The sequence below is a fragment of the Rhinatrema bivittatum genome, chromosome 1, assembly GCF_901001135.1.
Source record: "Rhinatrema bivittatum chromosome 1, aRhiBiv1.1, whole genome shotgun sequence".
In the NCBI taxonomy this organism is placed as follows: Eukaryota; Metazoa; Chordata; class Amphibia; order Gymnophiona; family Rhinatrematidae; genus Rhinatrema; species Rhinatrema bivittatum.
The window spans coordinates 383,688,130-383,706,059 of record NC_042615.1 but is presented as its reverse complement, the minus strand read 5'-3'; the positions used below and the strand labels follow the sequence as shown (position 1 = coordinate 383,706,059).

Here is a 17,930-nt window from a genome sequence, read left to right as displayed (position 1 = left end):
GCTAAAACTTTACTATACAATGTGGATTGGTAATGCACATCAATAGACCCTTGGAATTATTTAGTGTTAAAGGAATACTAAATAAGACAAAATGTGCCAGTGAGATTAACTTAAATGCGCAAGATTTAGTATCTTTTTTTTTTCTCCCAAAACAAATTTGAATCGGCTAGAAACGCACTTCCTCCCCATAATAGTGGTCAACAGAATTTTGGTTTGGAGTTGCATATCCCGATTAAATGGTCAGCCTTTTGGATATTAACTAAACTTATGCTGGATGATGTACTAAAAAGAGTAAAGACCTTAAGTTGCAGGCTAGATTCCTGCCCATTTATGGCTGTAAAGACCCACGTTTGCTGATCATATTGTTGCCATTGTTAATTGCTTACTTTCAGAGGGTACTGTACCAGTAGAGTGGAAACTAGCTTTGATCCACCCATTTCAGAAGGATATGACCATGGACGTAAATACGATGACAAATTATAAACCTATATCCAAGCTTTGTTCATTGAGCAAAATTGTGGAGAAATGGGTCTTAATCCAGTTGGAAGTTGTTTTGGAGGAACAGAAGAAATTGGACAGGGAAAAATTTGGTTTCAGGAAGGGTCATGGGATGGAAACCTTGTTGGTCTCTTTATTTGATGATGATCTTAGAAGTCTGGACAGTTATCGAATAGGGGTATTAATAAAGTTAGACGTAGCATCTGCTTTCAACACTATTACCCATAGGAAATTATTGGAGAGGTTAAAGATGATTGGGATAGGAGGGAACATCCTAAAATGGTTCAGATCTTTTTTGGAAAATAGGAGTCAACAGATGGTTTTTGGAGGACAAAAATCAGAATGTATGGTACATGTACGGGAATACTGCAAGGCTCAGCCCTCTGACTTTTCTCTTTTTAATGTGGTTTTTTTTTGGGGGGGGGGGTTGTTTTTACAACCGTTGGGAGAGTTAATGAGAAATCTTGGAACAGTATATAAAATATATGTGGATGATGTGCAATTTTTTATTCCTTGCACACATCCTGGAGTATTCCCTGAATAATATTTTTTAAAAATGCTACAAGGCTATTGAGTGGTTTGTCACCAATCATTTATTATTAAATTAAAGTAAGACTAGCATTCTATGATTGGGGCAGTCAGGCTAATTGAAGGATTTAGTACTTACTGTAGGGCAGCAGAGTATCCAGATGTCTGATGAAGTAAGACATTTGGGAGTTATAACAGATGGGAAACTTTCCCTTAGAAATCATATTAGAAATGTGTCAAAGGCTGCATTCTATAAATTACATTAATGAAGCCATTGCAGAATTATTTGGATCTAATGGATTTCCATCTTGTAGTTCAGGCCTTAGTTTTAAGTACAGTAGATTGTAGGATGATCTCCAAATTACAGTGAGGGGTGAGCGCAAGATCCTATATAAAAGAACTCAATTGACTTCCTGTTGAACAAAGGGCTCAATTTAAACTGTTGACCTTAGAACATAAGACGATAAATGATGAAAGTTTTTGTTTCTGTTTCTGGAGTATATGCCAAATCACATTTTGCATTCTCAAACATAGACTTTATTGGTTGTTACTTCTAGTAAGCCTTTTAAGTTACAGTATACACGTTAAAATGCATTTTCAATTATAGGACTGGGACAGTGGAATAATTTAAGACTTGAATAAGATCATAAAACCTTTCGTAAGAAGCTGAAAACTTACTTGTTTATGCAGGCATATCAAGAAAGTTAACCTAGATAATGCAGTGGTAGCCGATGAAGTGCTGGTGCTTTGTACTGTAGATAAGTTTTATGTTTTAATGAATTGTGATTATATTTGGTTTTTTTTATGTTTTAATATGTATGTAAAATTTTTGTTATCTGCATTGAACAAAGAAGGATTTTGCAGGTTACAAGATTTTAAAATCAATAAATATGGTAATGGTGGTGTATTGGATTAAAAATGTCATCATGACAGCCTATGTGGATTCTGGCACTCCTCTACCTAAACAGGTAAGAGCTCATTCTATAAGAGCTCTGGCTACTTATTGGGCAGAATTGTGTTTGGTATCTACTTTGGAGATCTGCAAAGCAGCAAGTTTGTCGTTGTTGCATACCTTTTGCTAAGCATGATCACTTAGAACTCAGGTTCAGACAGGAGGCTGCCTTTGCTTTGTCAGTCATGTGCGGGGCTTTGGCTGAGTGTTGTCCTATTAGGGAGTAGCTTGGGTATATCCTGCTTGTCTGTACTGGTCTGACTGGATGAAGAGGAAGGTGAAATTACTTCTTACCTGATACTTTCCTTTCCTTTAGTCCAATCAGACCAGTCTAGGACCCTTCCTGAGCTTCCTAACTCATGTTCTGTTTTTATCGCACTTTCTGCTGATGAGCTTGAATGAAAGCAAAGCGTTGTTACAGAAGGTGAGTGTTTCCATCTAGTATGTTCTGGAGCAGTCTTTTGCTTTTACTTCCTAGTTAGTTCCTCTGGAAGTTCACTGGTTTAAAAAAAAAAGTAGAATAAGACGTTTTTATTAATTGCTCTCACTTGAAGTTGTCCACAGCGTGTTACAGAAATACTGGCAGGCTGGTGTTGGCACAGATACATATACCTGACGAGTTTGATTAGCATAACCCGTTTGTCTTGTCTGACTGGACTAATGGAAAGGAAAATATCAGATAAGTAATTTCATCTTCCTGGTTGTCTGTTTCTTCTTGGATTTAGGCACATTCAAGGGGACACAAACTCTTCCCCCCCCCCTTAGTATCTGAGAGAAAAAAGGCTGGAAGAATTGAGGGGAGATGCTTTTTCCTGTCGATAGCAGGCTGAATTAGCCTGGGAGCCTGCCCACGACCCATGTAGGCGGAGTTTTTCTCTCAGTAGTCACAGAGTTTTGGACTCTGTGCGGCTGCGCGGTTGTCTTCCCGCGCAATTCAGTACCCTCTTCCTCAGTCTCTTTTTTTCCCACATGCCATCCTCATCCTGGGTTTTTTCTCTACTCAGGTTTTTTTCCTTTTTTACCAATGGCTTCTAAACTATCTGGCTTTAAATATTGCCAGTGCAGTAAAGTTATCTGCCTCGGGCCAGACCACGACCAGTCCTCCTGCCAGGACTGTGGCAAGATATCCACCCAAGCGCCGAAAAAATGGCATGCCTCAGAACATCGGGCTCCTATGCCTCGACACCAGACCATTTGACCCATTCCTTCCCGGGTCCAACAAAGAGGAAAGCATCGACCAAAAAGAGGGCATTCTCACTGGGCCCACAAGGCCCACCCAGCACCGTCCCGATCATTGGGCCCAGGTTAGCAAATCCTCCAGCGCCTGGAGCAAAGACCCATGGATCAGGTTCCTCATCCCCTCATTCGGGAGAGCTACCAGACACATCGGGCCTGAAACAGGGACCTACCCCCAGCCCTTCACGCCCCTTGGCACCGAAACCTGTGGTACAGGGAACTCAGCCAGAGAAGTCATCGAAGCTCACGATGCATATGACACACTCCGGCCATAAAAAGCGTTCATCGCGTCCCAAGCACACAGCATTCCAAACACCATGCTCCTGCAACACCATAAACACATTCAGAATGCTTCGGACCCTCAGCGCACCAAAAGCAACCATGAGACAGTCCTCATATAGATGTGGAACTACTATCAGACCCTGAATCCTTATCTTCCAAGGGTCCTTCAGGAAGCGGTGATTAATTCTACTCAGACTTGTCTTCCATATCCAAACGGAAAAGACTATTGCCTCAAATGCAGGAACCTCTACTTAAGATGCATAGACCGTCTCCCACAATACTGCCATATCCACAGTTACTTCGGACAGCAGCGGAAGATATTTTACTTGCAGCATTACCTACAGGACCCCCAGTCAATAAAGGACAAGTTCCTCCACCACCTGGCAATCTATCATCTAAAGCCACACGCTAAATCTCTCAAGCTCTAAGCTCTTTCTTCACAGATTTAGAGACCATGGAGACAGGGGGCAAACAACAGACTACTTCCCCACCTGCTTTGCCCCCGATTGCCTCCCCTCCTAGACCTGGGGACACAGTGAATCCTCCTTCTTCAACCTCCATACACTCACGCAGCCTGAAATCATCGGCTTCTTCCCCAAGCTCCTCTACGGGTATGCCCTTGGATCCCCCAGAGGGGCTACCGGAACCATATTCACTACCTGAAGATCTATCATGCAAAATTTATCGAGAAGGTGGACATCTGCTCAAGGTGGAAACGGGGAAAATCCCAGACCCACGATCCAAAGTCCTCGGCATATTGAAAATCATTAAAATGCCACCGGAACCGACAGCCCTGCCACCACACCCAGTTCTGGACGGGGTACTTAACAAGATGTGGGAATCCCCTTTCTCAACCCTCCCTGCTTCGCAAAAAACAGACTTGAAATTTTGCATGCGGAATTTCTCGGTCTACGTGTCCGCCCAACTATCACATAATTCCATTGTGGTAGAATCCGCTATGGCAAAAGCCAAAAGATCCAAACTACACACTAATGTACCACCAGGCAAAGACCACCGATACTTAGATGAATTTTGGGCGAAAACCATATCACACCACTATGTTATCTTCAAAAATACACCACCATCAATTTTACATAACACAGTACCTGCCTGTCTCTTGACCCAGGAATCTTTGCCACAACCCTTCCATGACATGAAAGAGGTCTTGTGTCATTTGTTAAGAACTATTTATGAGGACTTTGAAACCTCTGCTAGGACATCTTCAGCGACAATCGCGGCCTGACGCCTTGCTTGGTTACAGGCAAGTGCAATTAGAGACGATGTCCACACAAAACTAAAGGACATACCGTGCAAGGGAGATAATCTATTCGGGGACAAGTTTGGCGAAACAGTTTCACATCTAAAAGAACAAAACATCGCAATGATGTCCCTCACATCACCCTCAGAGCATCACACTACCTCTAGAAGATACCCTTCTTACAGACGTAGGTCGTATCCAAAGGGCCAATTCAGACTATTTCTTCCATACCGATCGCAAAAGTACACCCAGGCGAACCCCAACTGCCTCTCTCACTTCCAAGCCAGCAAAGACAACCCAGACAAAGCCTGGCAGCTCCTCAGAAGCTGCCCCAAATTTTTGAAACTCGCCAAGCCACCCCACCGCTTTCCATAGGAGAACGACTCAAACACTTCTACAACACTTGATAATCAATCACCTTAGACCACTGGGTTATCGATCATTCGAGAGGGTTATCGCTTAAACTTTATAACCTCCCCGCCACTTCCTCATGTAGCCCCTATTCGAGAGGCGATGACCCAGTTGCCATCTCTAAAAGCGGAAATCTCAGATCTGTTACTCCAGAGGTCCGTCCAGGAGATACCACAACAACAGGGCTAAGGATTCTATTTCCAATACTTCCTCATTCCAAAGACGTCGGGCAGACTTCGCCCAATCTTAGACTTACGAAACCTCAACAAACACATTCAGAGAGAAAAGTTCAATCTCCCTCTCCTACAACCCAATGACTGGATGTGCTCCATTGATCTGAAGGAGGCATACTCACATATACCCATGCAACCATCCTCCTGGCGCTACCTCTGTTTTCGGATCCAGGACAGACACTGCCAATACAAGGTCCTACCATTTGGCCTTTCTTAAGCCCCGAGAGTGTTCACCAAATGTGTGTCGGTGGTTCATCTCAGACAACTGGCAATCCAGATCTTTCCCTTTCTAGACGACTGGCTATTAGTAGCCTCAGATCCGAATACCTTGAGAGCACACACAGTACGCGCGATCAATTGTCTACAGAACCTGGGTTTCCTAATAAATTATGAGAAATCGCACCTACAGCCTACCCAGTCGCTACAGTTTATTGGTGCCCTGATCACTACGGTAGTGGGAAGTCTTTACTTACCACAAGACAGACTCCTGACTCTCTCCTGCCTAGCACAATGCTTGCGCAGCCAATCTCATTCCTCTGCACGTCAGCCACTTTAACTTTTGGATCACATGGCGGCAGCTATTCATGTCTTGCCTCACACGAGACTACACATGCGTCGCTTACAATGGGGCCTCAAGCAACAATGGTCACAATTCCTCCAGCCGCTAACAAGCAAAATAATGCTAACCAAACCAATGGACATTCAATGGTGGCTTTCTTCCGCCAACCTTTCCACGGGAACTGTTTTAGGTTCCTCCTCACCAGCTCATACTCACGACATATGCCTCCAGGAAGGGTTAGGGAGCCCACCTGGCCGATCTCAAGACACAAGGATTGTGGTCTCCCGAGGAATCCAAATACCAAATCAACCTCCTAGAACTCCGAGCAATATGGAGAACCCTACAGACCTTCTCCACTCAGGTCAGAGGGAAACATCTCATGGTGTACACAGACAACCAAGTCACCATGTTTTACATAAACAAAGAAGGAGGGTCTGGTTCATGGGCACTTTGAGAAGCAATTCGGATACTCCATTGGGCGGAGACAGCCAACATATCCCTCCAGGCCACCTACCTGCCGGGTCTGGGCAACATCACAGTGGATCGCCTAAGCAAGGTTTTTCACCCACACGAATGGATTTTAAATCAGGACATAGCCCTCACCATCTTTCAAAAGTGGGGCTTCCCAGCTATCAATCTTTTTGCCACAGAAGAGAACCGGCAAACTCTCAAATCTTTTTTGCTCCATTTACCCCAGCAAGGTTCGATATGCTCTGGACACCTTCCTTATTCCTTGGATGGAGGGCTTACTCTATGCCTACCCTCCCATCCCTCTAATATCAAGGAACATTCAGAAATGTATTCAAGATGTAGCAGACATGATTCTCATAAATCCAGCTTGGCCAAGACAACCATGGTATGCTTATCTCATCTGGCTTTCCATAGTCCCATCCATTCCCCTGGGGGCCGACCAACATCTCCTCACACAGGAAGGAGGCTCACTCCTCCATCTGATGCATCAATCCCTTCACCTGATGGTATGGAGATTGGAAGGGAGGTATTAAAGCACCTCGGCCTTCCTTTCCATGTTGAAGATATACTTATTGCCTTCAGGAAACCTTCAACCAGATGCAACTATAAAGGGAAATGGCATCGCTACTCCGAGTGGTGCAGATCATGGAAACTTGATCCGTTCTCCTCTACCGCTACAGAATTTCTGGAGTACCTCCACACTCTCTACCAGACTGGTCTCGCTACAACAACAGTTAGGGTGCACATCAGTGCTATTGCAGCCTTTCATCACCCCCATAAAGGCCTTCCCATTTCTAATCACCCTCTTGTCTCAAGATTCATACGAGGCATGCTTCGCCTCCAACCACCAGTGATGAAGCTACCTGTACCCTGGGACCTTAACATTATCCTAAAACAGCTAATGATGCCTCCATTTGAGCCTTTAGACACTTGCCACATGAAATACCTCACCTGGAAAGTGGTATTTCTAATGGTGATCACGTCAGCTAGAAGAGTGAGCGAACTTTAAGCTTTAGTTCACTACCCTCCTTTCTTGGAATTCTAACACAACAAAGTTACACCTCACCTTCTTGCCCAAGGTGATATCCGCTTTCCATCTCAATCAGACCATAACCTTGCCAACCTTCGTACCGAAGCTCCATCACAATGAGCGAGACCGCCTCATGCCCTCGCTGGACTGTAAACAGGCTCTGGCTTACTATAAACGGAGAACTCAATCTCCTTCCAGACCTTCTCAGTTCTTCCTCTCTTTTAACCCTAATGCTCCTGGTCAACCCATCTCCAAGAGAACTATTGCCAGCTGGCTATCGCAATGCATTCACTTTTGCTACGAGAAACGTTCTATTATACTAGACAAAAGACCTCATGCGCACCAAATACGGGCCGTAGCAGTCTCAGTCACCCACCTTAAGAAGGTATCGCTGCTAGACATCTGCAAAGTGGCCACATGGTCCTCCATGCATACTTTCACGTCGCATTACTGCCTGCACCAATAGGCAGCCTCTGATGCGGCAGTCAGCTCAGCAGTCTTATCCAATCTTCAGCGGTGATGAGACTGTCTACCTTTTATCTGGATTAGTGTCCTGGACTTCTAACACATACTCTGCACGGACACAACCCGAAAGCTTGGTACTCCCAGACAGCATGATAATTCAGCCTGCTATCGACAGGAAAAAGCAAGTTTGCTTGCCATAAACAGTGTTTCCATAGATAGGATGAATTAGCCATGCAATCCTGCCCGCCTCCCAAGACAGTCTACGAATCCTTTGTTTGATGAATAATGGCTTGGCTACAAAGAGACTGAGAAGGAGGGCACTGAATCGCGCGAGAAGATGATCGTGCAGCTGCACAGAGTCCAAAACTCTGTGACTACTGAGAGAAAAACTCCGCCTACAGGGGTCGCGTGCATGCTCCCAGACAGCATGGCTAATTCATCCTGCTATCTATGGAAACACCGTTTACGGTAAGCAAACTTGCTTTTCCTGACCCCTTCCTGGTGTCGAGAGGAAGCAGGGAGAATGAGGATCTTGGTTTTCGAAGGATCAAGGAAGAGAGATTCTTCATTAATATTCAGACCCCACATTGCTGATATTTTATTTATTACATGTAAAACGAATGCTCGTGATGAGTTAGAATGATTAAAATACATAACGGAACATAAAATTAGAAGAAAAATATATAATACAAGCAAAGCTAAAATCAAAACCAAAAACATATGTAATAACAGTTGGTCAAAGGTCAAATAGAACATAATAAACCAAAATATTGCAATTCAGCAGGAAGACCATTCCATAATTTTGGAACTATGCCACAAATTGCCCCAGGTTCAGTAGAGCAGGGAGCCCTAAATTATGGCCTGCAGGCTGGACCCAGCCTACATAGCTCTTTTTTGCAACCCGTTAAGTTTTTCATGTGTGCAGCCAGATCTGACCCTTGGAGGAAGATTTTTTTTTTATCCATGGCAGCAGCAGAAACGCTGTTGCGGAGAAGAGTTGGCTGGAGCCTCCTATGAAGGGTGCAGCTGGCAGGGAGGCCAGGCCCCACAAACTTAGGGTGGAAGGGAGTGAATGAGAGGGGTAAGTGAAGAGATAGAAGGGGAGTGAGTGAGAAAAGATGTTCCGTCCCGTCCCCCCCCCCCCCCCACCACCACCTTGGCAAACTTTGAAAGGGACTTTCCTTATCCTGTAAGCTCCTCAGTCCTCTTAATGGTTAGAAAGGTCCAGTGTGGCTCTCATTCTGATAAGTCTGGTAACCCTCTGGAACAGAGCAGATTAATGTAAGAGTCTTTGCTGGAGGCACAACAAGTAAGAGCGCTATGTAAAGAGTGCAAAGTCCTTGATGTATAAGCAATTCAAGCATTCTTCAAAATAACTTGCCCTCTCCCCAATCCCATTAGAACTTTAAATGTCAAACATAACATCTTAAAATGAATTCTAAATTCCACTGGCAGCCAATGACGATGAGCAAGACTAGGAGTCTGAGACAGATCCCTGTCAAAATGTGAGCAGCTGCATTTTGAACAATTTGCAGACTGTGCAGATATTTCTTTGACAACTCCATGAACACTGTGTTGCAATAGTCTAATCTGCAGGTGACGAGTACGTGTCCTGCCTTTACCGGCTTGCTGTTCTTCAACATTGGATAGAGTTGATGAATGCACTAATTGTCACTGAAAGTGTTATTCTTTGAAAATAATACCTGCCCTTCTCAATAACAGAGTTCTGAATACCAGTTTTAATATCCCTGACAAAGTTCTTGTAAGGCAAAACATTGGTCATGTTGAATCGTGTTCAGGATTTAGATGTTGGAAGAACTTAAGGCCCGATTACTTCTCTACTTGTGTAACATCGCTGAAACATTTTGAAGCTGTTTGGTTTTACTCTTTGCACAAGAAGTGTCAGAACTATGTGTTAAGCTTTCTATATTCAACTTTAGAGAGCAGTCGAGCTTTGGAATCCTTTTTTTGAAAGATCTCAATAAAATATATTTGAGTTTTGGGACTAACAGATGTCTGTTTTTTGTTTGGTTTTTTTTGTGTATAAACTTTTTGAAAATGGACTGTTGTAAGTATGTTTCTGTAATGTTTCTTTGACAATATTTGCATTTTGAATACATGCTTCATAATGTAACATTTTAACAAAATATATATGAGGTTGGAAGGAGTTTTTCTGATAAATGATGTTTTGTGTCTCTGGTGAGAGCTCAGCTCCTGGAAATAGCTAAAGTCTCTTCCTCCAATCTTTTTTAAATCATTACTTTCTAGAATAACTGTTTTTTGTGTCATAGGTGAGTTGATAAAACCTGACTGAAATATATATGCAATAGCTAAACCATGTTTAGATCCAGTATACCTGGCTTAGCAATGTGTAAAATGTCTATCTTGGCCGTGTTCAGTCTTAATCAGCTTTGAGTGTTCCACTGGTTCACAGCTTGCATCCACTCAGACAAGTTCTCTGATTCTAATCGGACAACAAAATAGGACAACACTAAACTGGCATAAAATACTGCAAAAATCCAAGATATAGAGATACCAATGTCTGAGGGAACCAGATATTGTACACGTGTGTGACCTTCCATAGTACTTGGACATCATTTTAACAAGTTTTGCAACAGGTGATATCTCCTCAACACTGCTTTCACTTTTAATTGCAAATTACCAGTCACAACTGTTTGGGATCTGCTATGCAAAAACGAGTTCAAAGATGTCCCCATAACAGTAGTATCCTTCAGAGTGATATTTCATGATTCAGTGCACCAAACGCAGTGCTCAGATATTCCTATCTTAATCCAAATCAGTTAAAACACTATTTGCGTATTTCATTTCTGAATACTGTGTACCACTGCTGCTGTTATGCTTTTTTTTTTTTTTTAAAGGTGCCTAGTGAATAAATGCTGACAATATATTTTTTTCTCTTTGGCCTTTTCTCGGTCTCTGTTTAACCTGTCTTAACCCTTGCTCAGACTAGCTTCAATGTTCAGCAGTGATTCATGTGCAGATTCCAGCTTGTCTAAACTAGGATCCCAGTCATTCTCCCCCTATTTTCCTTTGTAGGGTGCATTACAGTTTTGGAGAATTTGGGAACTATTCCCTGTGGGTGAGGAGGAGTCTTGGTGAAATGATGGAAGTTTCCTGTGAGATAATTGTTGATAAGAAGCCTGTCAACAGCTACATTCGTATGTCTTTTTTAATTTCTTTATGTAGACAGGGCCGTAGCTTTCTGTAGCAGTTGAAATCTATGCATAAAAGGGTTTGCATTTTCCACTTTGTACTTTTGTCTTTATCTCTTATACATTTTTATACATTGAGTCTCTCTCTTTAATATGCTAGCCTGAGCATGAAGGGATTAAATGTTGCTTTTTCAAGACAAAAAAAGAAGCGGGTGACGCCTGTCGAGTGCTGTGGCATGTACTGCCGTGTAAGATGCCTTGAGGCTCATGACAGATTTTCCTAAATAAAAAGAGAAGTAATCCATGCACAAATTTACTACATTATAAATTGGACATAGGATGTTTTTCTAAACTTTGGAATCAGCATACTTGCAGCCATCTTGCTGCCAGGCTGTATCCCCATATGCATGTCCTTTGGCAGATTCTTCATCAGAAAGGATTGTTAGATTTTGGATTCCAGTGTCACTGGTGCCTCCAGCCTTTTTTCCTGCAGCTTCAACCTCTGCTGCAGTCATTCCTCCTAAACTACCCCCGCCACCCTCATGCTGCAATTACAGGTCTTTGGGACCTCCGTCACCTAATGCTAATATCGTTGCTCCTCTGCCTCTTGTCTCATGCCTCAGGCCCTCTTCCTCCCACCTAGCCTAGCCGTCTTTAGTTGGCTCCTGCTGCCTGTCTCACATGTGCTCCCATCCCTGGCAGTGGCCCCAGCTGTGGCACAAGCTCCCATTGACTCTATTCCTGTAGTAGACTTCTCCAGTGAAAGCCCTGAGTGCACACATGTGAACTCCTATAGCACTGTGACTTCTTTAACAAGTTTTACAACACTAAACACAAACAGGTTGATGCAATGCCATGTGCTGGGTCTAGTGTATGGCTTAAAGTGATTGGACATGCATTTTGGACGTGCGTCCCTAGCCCCCAATGCAATACAGAGATTAGTGCGTTCAAAAGGCGCGTCCAATCGAGCACATAGCTAATAGTGCTTATCACATGCAAATTCCATGTAGATGAGGCTATTAGGTATTACGCCATGATGCCAAAAATTGATGTGCTGCCCATTTTAATGAGGCAAATTTAATGTCTGCCTGGGAGCTGGCATTAAGGTACGCGACACATCAAGGGCTTACTAAAAGACAAAATCCTGCTTTCTGTGATTCCTCCTACTAGTATTGTCGTGATACTAAGTAGGACGAACTGCAGAAAGTGGAATCCTGTAAAATAAATAAATTTAAAAAAAAAGTTGTGAAAAAAAATTTATGGGTGCCCAATATATACGCACAATATATTGTCCAGGCTGTGTATATTGTGCAGATAGTGACGCTTATATTGAGCGTGTTTCCTAACCCGCACTGACAGCCACCTTTCCTGGGTGCCCGATGCTGAGGAGGCATTAGGGATGCACAGTTTCCCCTAGCACCTCCTTTTTACCACAGTAGATCATTTTCATATTAAAACACGCACCCAGGAGAGTTGGATGGCTGCACGTTAGGAGAGTGGGGGTTCAGTCATGAGCGCCCATTTTATGTGCACTGATATTGCATCGGCCTGAAAGAAACTAAGATGGTGATTCACAGGGAAAATAGAAAATGAGCAGAGTCTAAATACTTAAAAGAAAAATGTGTGGTACTTCTGTTTTAGGTTTGATAAAATATTAATTCTGTTACATGGTTTATCCCAATTTTTTTTTTTAATTTTTTATTTAAAATGATTTTGAACATTATAAAACAATACAAATATAGGGAAAATCACAAGTATTTCAGCATCCTATCATTATAAGGTAAAGAATAGTATGATACTATTCCCTAACAGGAGATCCAAATGGAAATACAATCAATTTCACCATAAAACATTATCATACAAAACCAAAATGAAATCCAGCCAGATGACAACAATGATCCTAGATGTAACTCACTTAATCTATGGCAGTCGAAGATCATAACCTAGTCTTATAATTAGCAACTGTTTATTTAACCTACATTAGGCACTGTATCTTTTACTTATACCTATATTAGGCAATGTATCTTTACTGGTTAACCCCATATTTACTTATCCAAATTATATCGACCTGTTCTTTGTAAGACATTTACTTGTCAATGTTATTGTTCTGTTAAAATGTAAACCGAATTGATCAGTAATTCTGTTATTGGAAAGTCTGTATATAAAAATGCTAAATAAATAAATAAATGTAACTTGAAAGCAGGAGCATAGAAGGAGGAAAAAAAATTCTTGGCTATCTCATCTTTAAGAGTTTTTCCAACCGAAAAGATTCATAACAAACATACTTATAATCCTGAAAAGATACCGAACATTTACATGGAAATTTTAGGAAGAAAGTGGCACCAATCTGCAAAACCTGATTTTTTTTTTTTTGTATTAACTAAGTCTTCCTCATTGTGAGACTTTAGACAGGTCAGGAAAAACAAACTTTTTGTCAACTTTTTGGAGCGCTTCTAAAAATGAAGCTTTAAAATAAGTCCCGATCTATTTCAACATTCTTTTACCAGTAATGTCGTCTTAAGATTCTTTAAAGAGTGCCGTAACATTCAAGCTACAGTTGTGCTCATAAATTTACATACCCCTGGCAGAATTTAAGATGAGTAGCATTTTTAAGAAAACACGAGTGATCAGACAAAACATCTGTTATTTTTAATGTTTCATATTCAACTATTGTGCATCACAGAATAGCACATCATTAAAATAATCTTAGCCCCCTTTTGCATTAATGATGGTTTGCAGTCTTTTGGGATAGTTGTGAATGAGGCCTTTATTTTCTCATGTGGTAAAGCTGCCCAAAGTATCCAAAAAGCCTCCAGATCTTGTAAATTAGCATGAACTGCATGTTTGAGTTCTGCCCAAAGTGGCTCAATGATGTTGAGGTCAGGAAGCTGTGATGACCACTCCAGAACCTTCACTTTCTTCTGCTGCAGCCACTGACAGATCAACTTGGCCTCATGCTTTACAGTAGGGATGGTGTGCTTCTCTTCATAGACCTTCTTGACTCCTCTCCAAACATTGGGGTAGATCTTTAAAAAATACGCGATCACATACTTTTATTCGCGCACCAGGCCTCCGTCCTCCGGTTCTGGGGGCTGGTCCGGAGGCCTCGACCACGCCCCTTTTCGAAAGCCCCGGGACTTACGTGCACCAGCGGCCTATGCAAAATAGGCGCGCAGGCCTTTTAAAATCTGTCCCACAGTGTTTACAGCTGTAACTATAAAGTTCAGTTTTGGTTTCATCACTCCAAATTATTTTGTTCTAGAAGATTTGAGGCTTCTCTAGGTGCTGTTTGGCATATTGTAAGTGGGCTGTTTTGTGGCATTGGGGTAGAAAAAGCTTTTTTCTGAAAACTTTACCATGCAGCCCATTTTTATCAAGTATCTCCTTATTGTGAAACTCCCACACCACTTTGTTTCAGAGGAGAAGCCTGTATTTCAGTAGCAGTAGCTTGTGGATTTTTCTTCGCATACCGACAGATTTTCCTGGCAGTTGTCTGAAATCTGTCTTGGTCTACCTGATCGTGGTTTGATATTAACAGTATCCATAATTTTCCACTTCTTGATCAGAGTTTGAACAGTACTAATCCTTTTCCTGATTTATAAAGTTGAACTACTTTTGATCACAGACTCTTTGACAGTTCTTTTGTTTTCCTCATGCTTCAGTAAACACCAAAGTCAGTGTAGCCCTGGATGAAATGCACAAGGGTTTCTCAAGAGCCAAGAAACTCATTAACTATTTCCTTGCATGTAGCAGATGGACTCAGGACCAATGGGTATAGTGTACTCCTGATAGCAGTTGAAGACAGATCAGATTTCAATATGTCAGCCCTAGTACATATACCCCTGCAGGAAGTGCAGCTCTCCAGTATTTTCCGTCTCCTTAGCAGTTAGGGACTCTATGCATGCTAGCATAGTGTTAGAGAAAATTTTACCGAAGAAATCTTACCTCTACAGACGAGCCCCGCTCTCCTGCGGTGACACCCGTTGGGTCCCTCCCCCAGTCGAAATTCCCGAGGTGATTTCTGCGATCCCTCGGAGGTGAGCCTCAGTCCGGCGGCCGACCCTCGGCGGGGACCTAGCCCCCGACATCGGGTGAGGCTGAGAGGCAGCGGGTGCAACCTTGAGCACGGCAGTGAAGGTATTTTCCCTCTCCCCCCACAGCTGGAGACCACCCGGAACGAAACCGGGAAGTGCCGGGACAAGGTAAGGTAAAAATCTAGTTAAAAGTCTCCGGTCTTCGAAGCTCGAGGAGACGCACAGGTCACCAGCTGGGATGAGTGCTACCGGGTTGATCGGCCCTAGCAGGGCTAGACTCCGGTCAGATCCGAGGGTCCTCCCACATGGATACCCTCCGAAGTGGTTGCCATATTGTCCGCGTGGTCGCCGTCACCATTTTGGCCCTGTTCGCTGCCCTGTCCGCCGTCTCGATCCGTGCGCAGAGAGGCGAGCCGTGCGCACAAATACCTTGTGCACGCAACGATGCGTGCACAAGTGCTGGGCACACAAGCGCTCACTGTGCTGGGCGCATAACTTCATAAGAACATAAGAAATTGCCATGCTGGGTCAGACCAAGGGTCCATCAAGCCCAGCATCCTGTTTCCAACAGAAGCCAAACCAGGCCACAAGAACCTGGCACGACCTGCATAACTTTGACCCGTGCGCACAACCCGTGCGCACACCATACCTACGCGCACATCTTCGCACACCGGAGCGCACAACTGTATTGTACGAGCACAAACCATGGCACCGCCTGAAAATAAGCTCAAAGCTCAGGGCCTTTGCCCAGCATGCCACATTAGAACTGCACAGCATGAGGAGGCCAAGGCCCTGTGTATACAGTGCAAAGAGGCCTTATGGGGACTCAACTCATGGCCCTCCCCAGCCGGTACCGGACCCCAGCCCCTCGAGCGGTACGCTGGACCTAGCATCACACAGCAGGACCCCCCCCTCAAACAGGGCTCCCCAGGGACACGGCGCCCCCTAGTCTAGACCCAGCTTCTATCTCCTGGGTGGAATTCTTCAAAGGTCTGCATACCTTTGTCCACATGCAACCGGTGCTTCCTACAATGCGGTCACAGGCACCACCAGAGGACCTCAACATGCCAGGACCCTCTATGCCCAGGGAAGTGATCCCACCACCCAGAAGCCCCACCTTCGGGGACACACACATCTCAGATGTGGAGTCAGAACCCCTGGAGGAAGGGGAACTCCCTCTGGGGACAGAACTCCATCGAACCAAGAGACGCTTCTTCACCAAGGACGAACTTCCAGACCTGGTCACACACAGCTTAAAAGAGCTTGCCAGAGGAAGTGACGTCACCCCTCATGGGAGCTGCGAAAACTTAGAGCTCCGTGAGCCCCGCGGGTTTCAGCTTGAAAAAAATCGCAAAAACCGCTCGTTTTTGCTGGCAACCACGCGATTCAGAGGGGGGAAGGTGTCCTGAGGCTGGCGGAATGGCCACAAAAAGAAAGACAGCTGACTTAAAAAAGTTTTCTTATATGAAAGGCAGCGGCGATTCCGAGGCAGGGAACCACAAGATGGCGCCGGAGGAGCAGAGTGCTGAAAGCATGGAGAGTGAAGAGGGTGTGATCGCTCTGCCTGCCCCTGCATCTGATTTCCCAAACCGTGAAGAACTCAGAAGCTGGTTCGTCGAGATCAGGCAAGATATTAAGGGGTATAAAGCTGAGATTACCTCACTAATTGCAGGGATGCAAGCAGAGACTGCTGAGCTCGGCAGGAGAGTGGAGGAGGCGGAATGCAGGCTGGACACCCAGGGGGAGGGCTGGCTGCAGATGCAATCAAGCTACCGGGATCTATCAGCCACATGCCTAGCCCTAGCAGACAAGGTAGAAGATATGGAAAACCGCAGTCGGAGAAGTAATCTCCGGATAAGAGGCGTACCGGAACTAGAAGAATATAAGGACTGTGTTGCTGTAGTAGAGAAAATAGTGACCTTTTTATTGGAATCCCCTGGGATTGAACCTGATGCTGCCTCTCCTACCATTCTTATTGACAGAGCCCATAGAACTCTGGGCCCCAGGATCGGTAACAGAGCTAGAGACATTGTGGTGTGTTTCCACTCTTTTGCTCTCAAAGAACAGCTATACCACATTGCTAGGCGCCAGCGTTCCTGGACCTGGGAGGGGCATGAAATTGCCATTTTTGCGGATCTATCCTCAGCTACTCTAAAAAAGCGCCAGGATTTTCGCTGCATCACAGCGAAGCTTGTGGAGGCCAATATTAGATACCGGTGGCTCTATCCGGGCGGCTTATCGTTCCAGTTTCAGGGCACAACGCATAAGGCAAAAACAGTCCTGGAAGCCTGCGGGATCCTGAAGGAGATTGGTCTTACAGTTGATGTTCCCCAGGCGCCAAAAGGAGCAGGTGCCGCCCTGGCGCACATCGCTACCACGCTTCAGGCTCAACCTCGATGGCAGCGGGCCATGAAGGGGCGCAAAAGGCTCCAGCGGAATACCGAGGAGGAGCCTCAGGCCGACCTGCCGGACTGACTGTGTATTTTTACTCAGTAGGCTTGCAGTTTCGCCATGTTCGACAGTATTATGAGTGACACAGGCGGTGATTTTGGCATTCACTACCCGATCGGGGTCATGAGGAGTGACGGTTGACTTCCTCCATGATTAATAGAAGCACAGGGTTTGTGCTTCAGGGATCACAGAAGGTGGGGGGAGGGGGGATGGGGTTGGGATTGTTTCTGTTTAACATGCAGGAGTTAAGATGGCTGTGGCACAGAGTTTGGCACTTGGAAGGATTTTCAGTGGCAAACTCCAGCAAACAGAAGGGGGGGTCTTGTTACCATGGTGACGCTTAAATTTT

At 44.3% G+C, this 17,930-nt stretch overlaps 1 protein-coding gene across 1 annotated transcript in view; it reads left to right on the top strand.

The window, feature by feature from the left end:
• HGSNAT (heparan-alpha-glucosaminide N-acetyltransferase) overlaps positions 1-17,930 on the top strand; it is a 188,235-nt gene that overhangs the window by 26,345 nt on the left and 143,960 nt on the right. Inside the window, 1 exon segment of the mRNA XM_029601179.1 lies at positions 10,981-11,102. Coding sequence (XP_029457039.1) covers positions 10,981-11,102 — 122 coding nt within the window.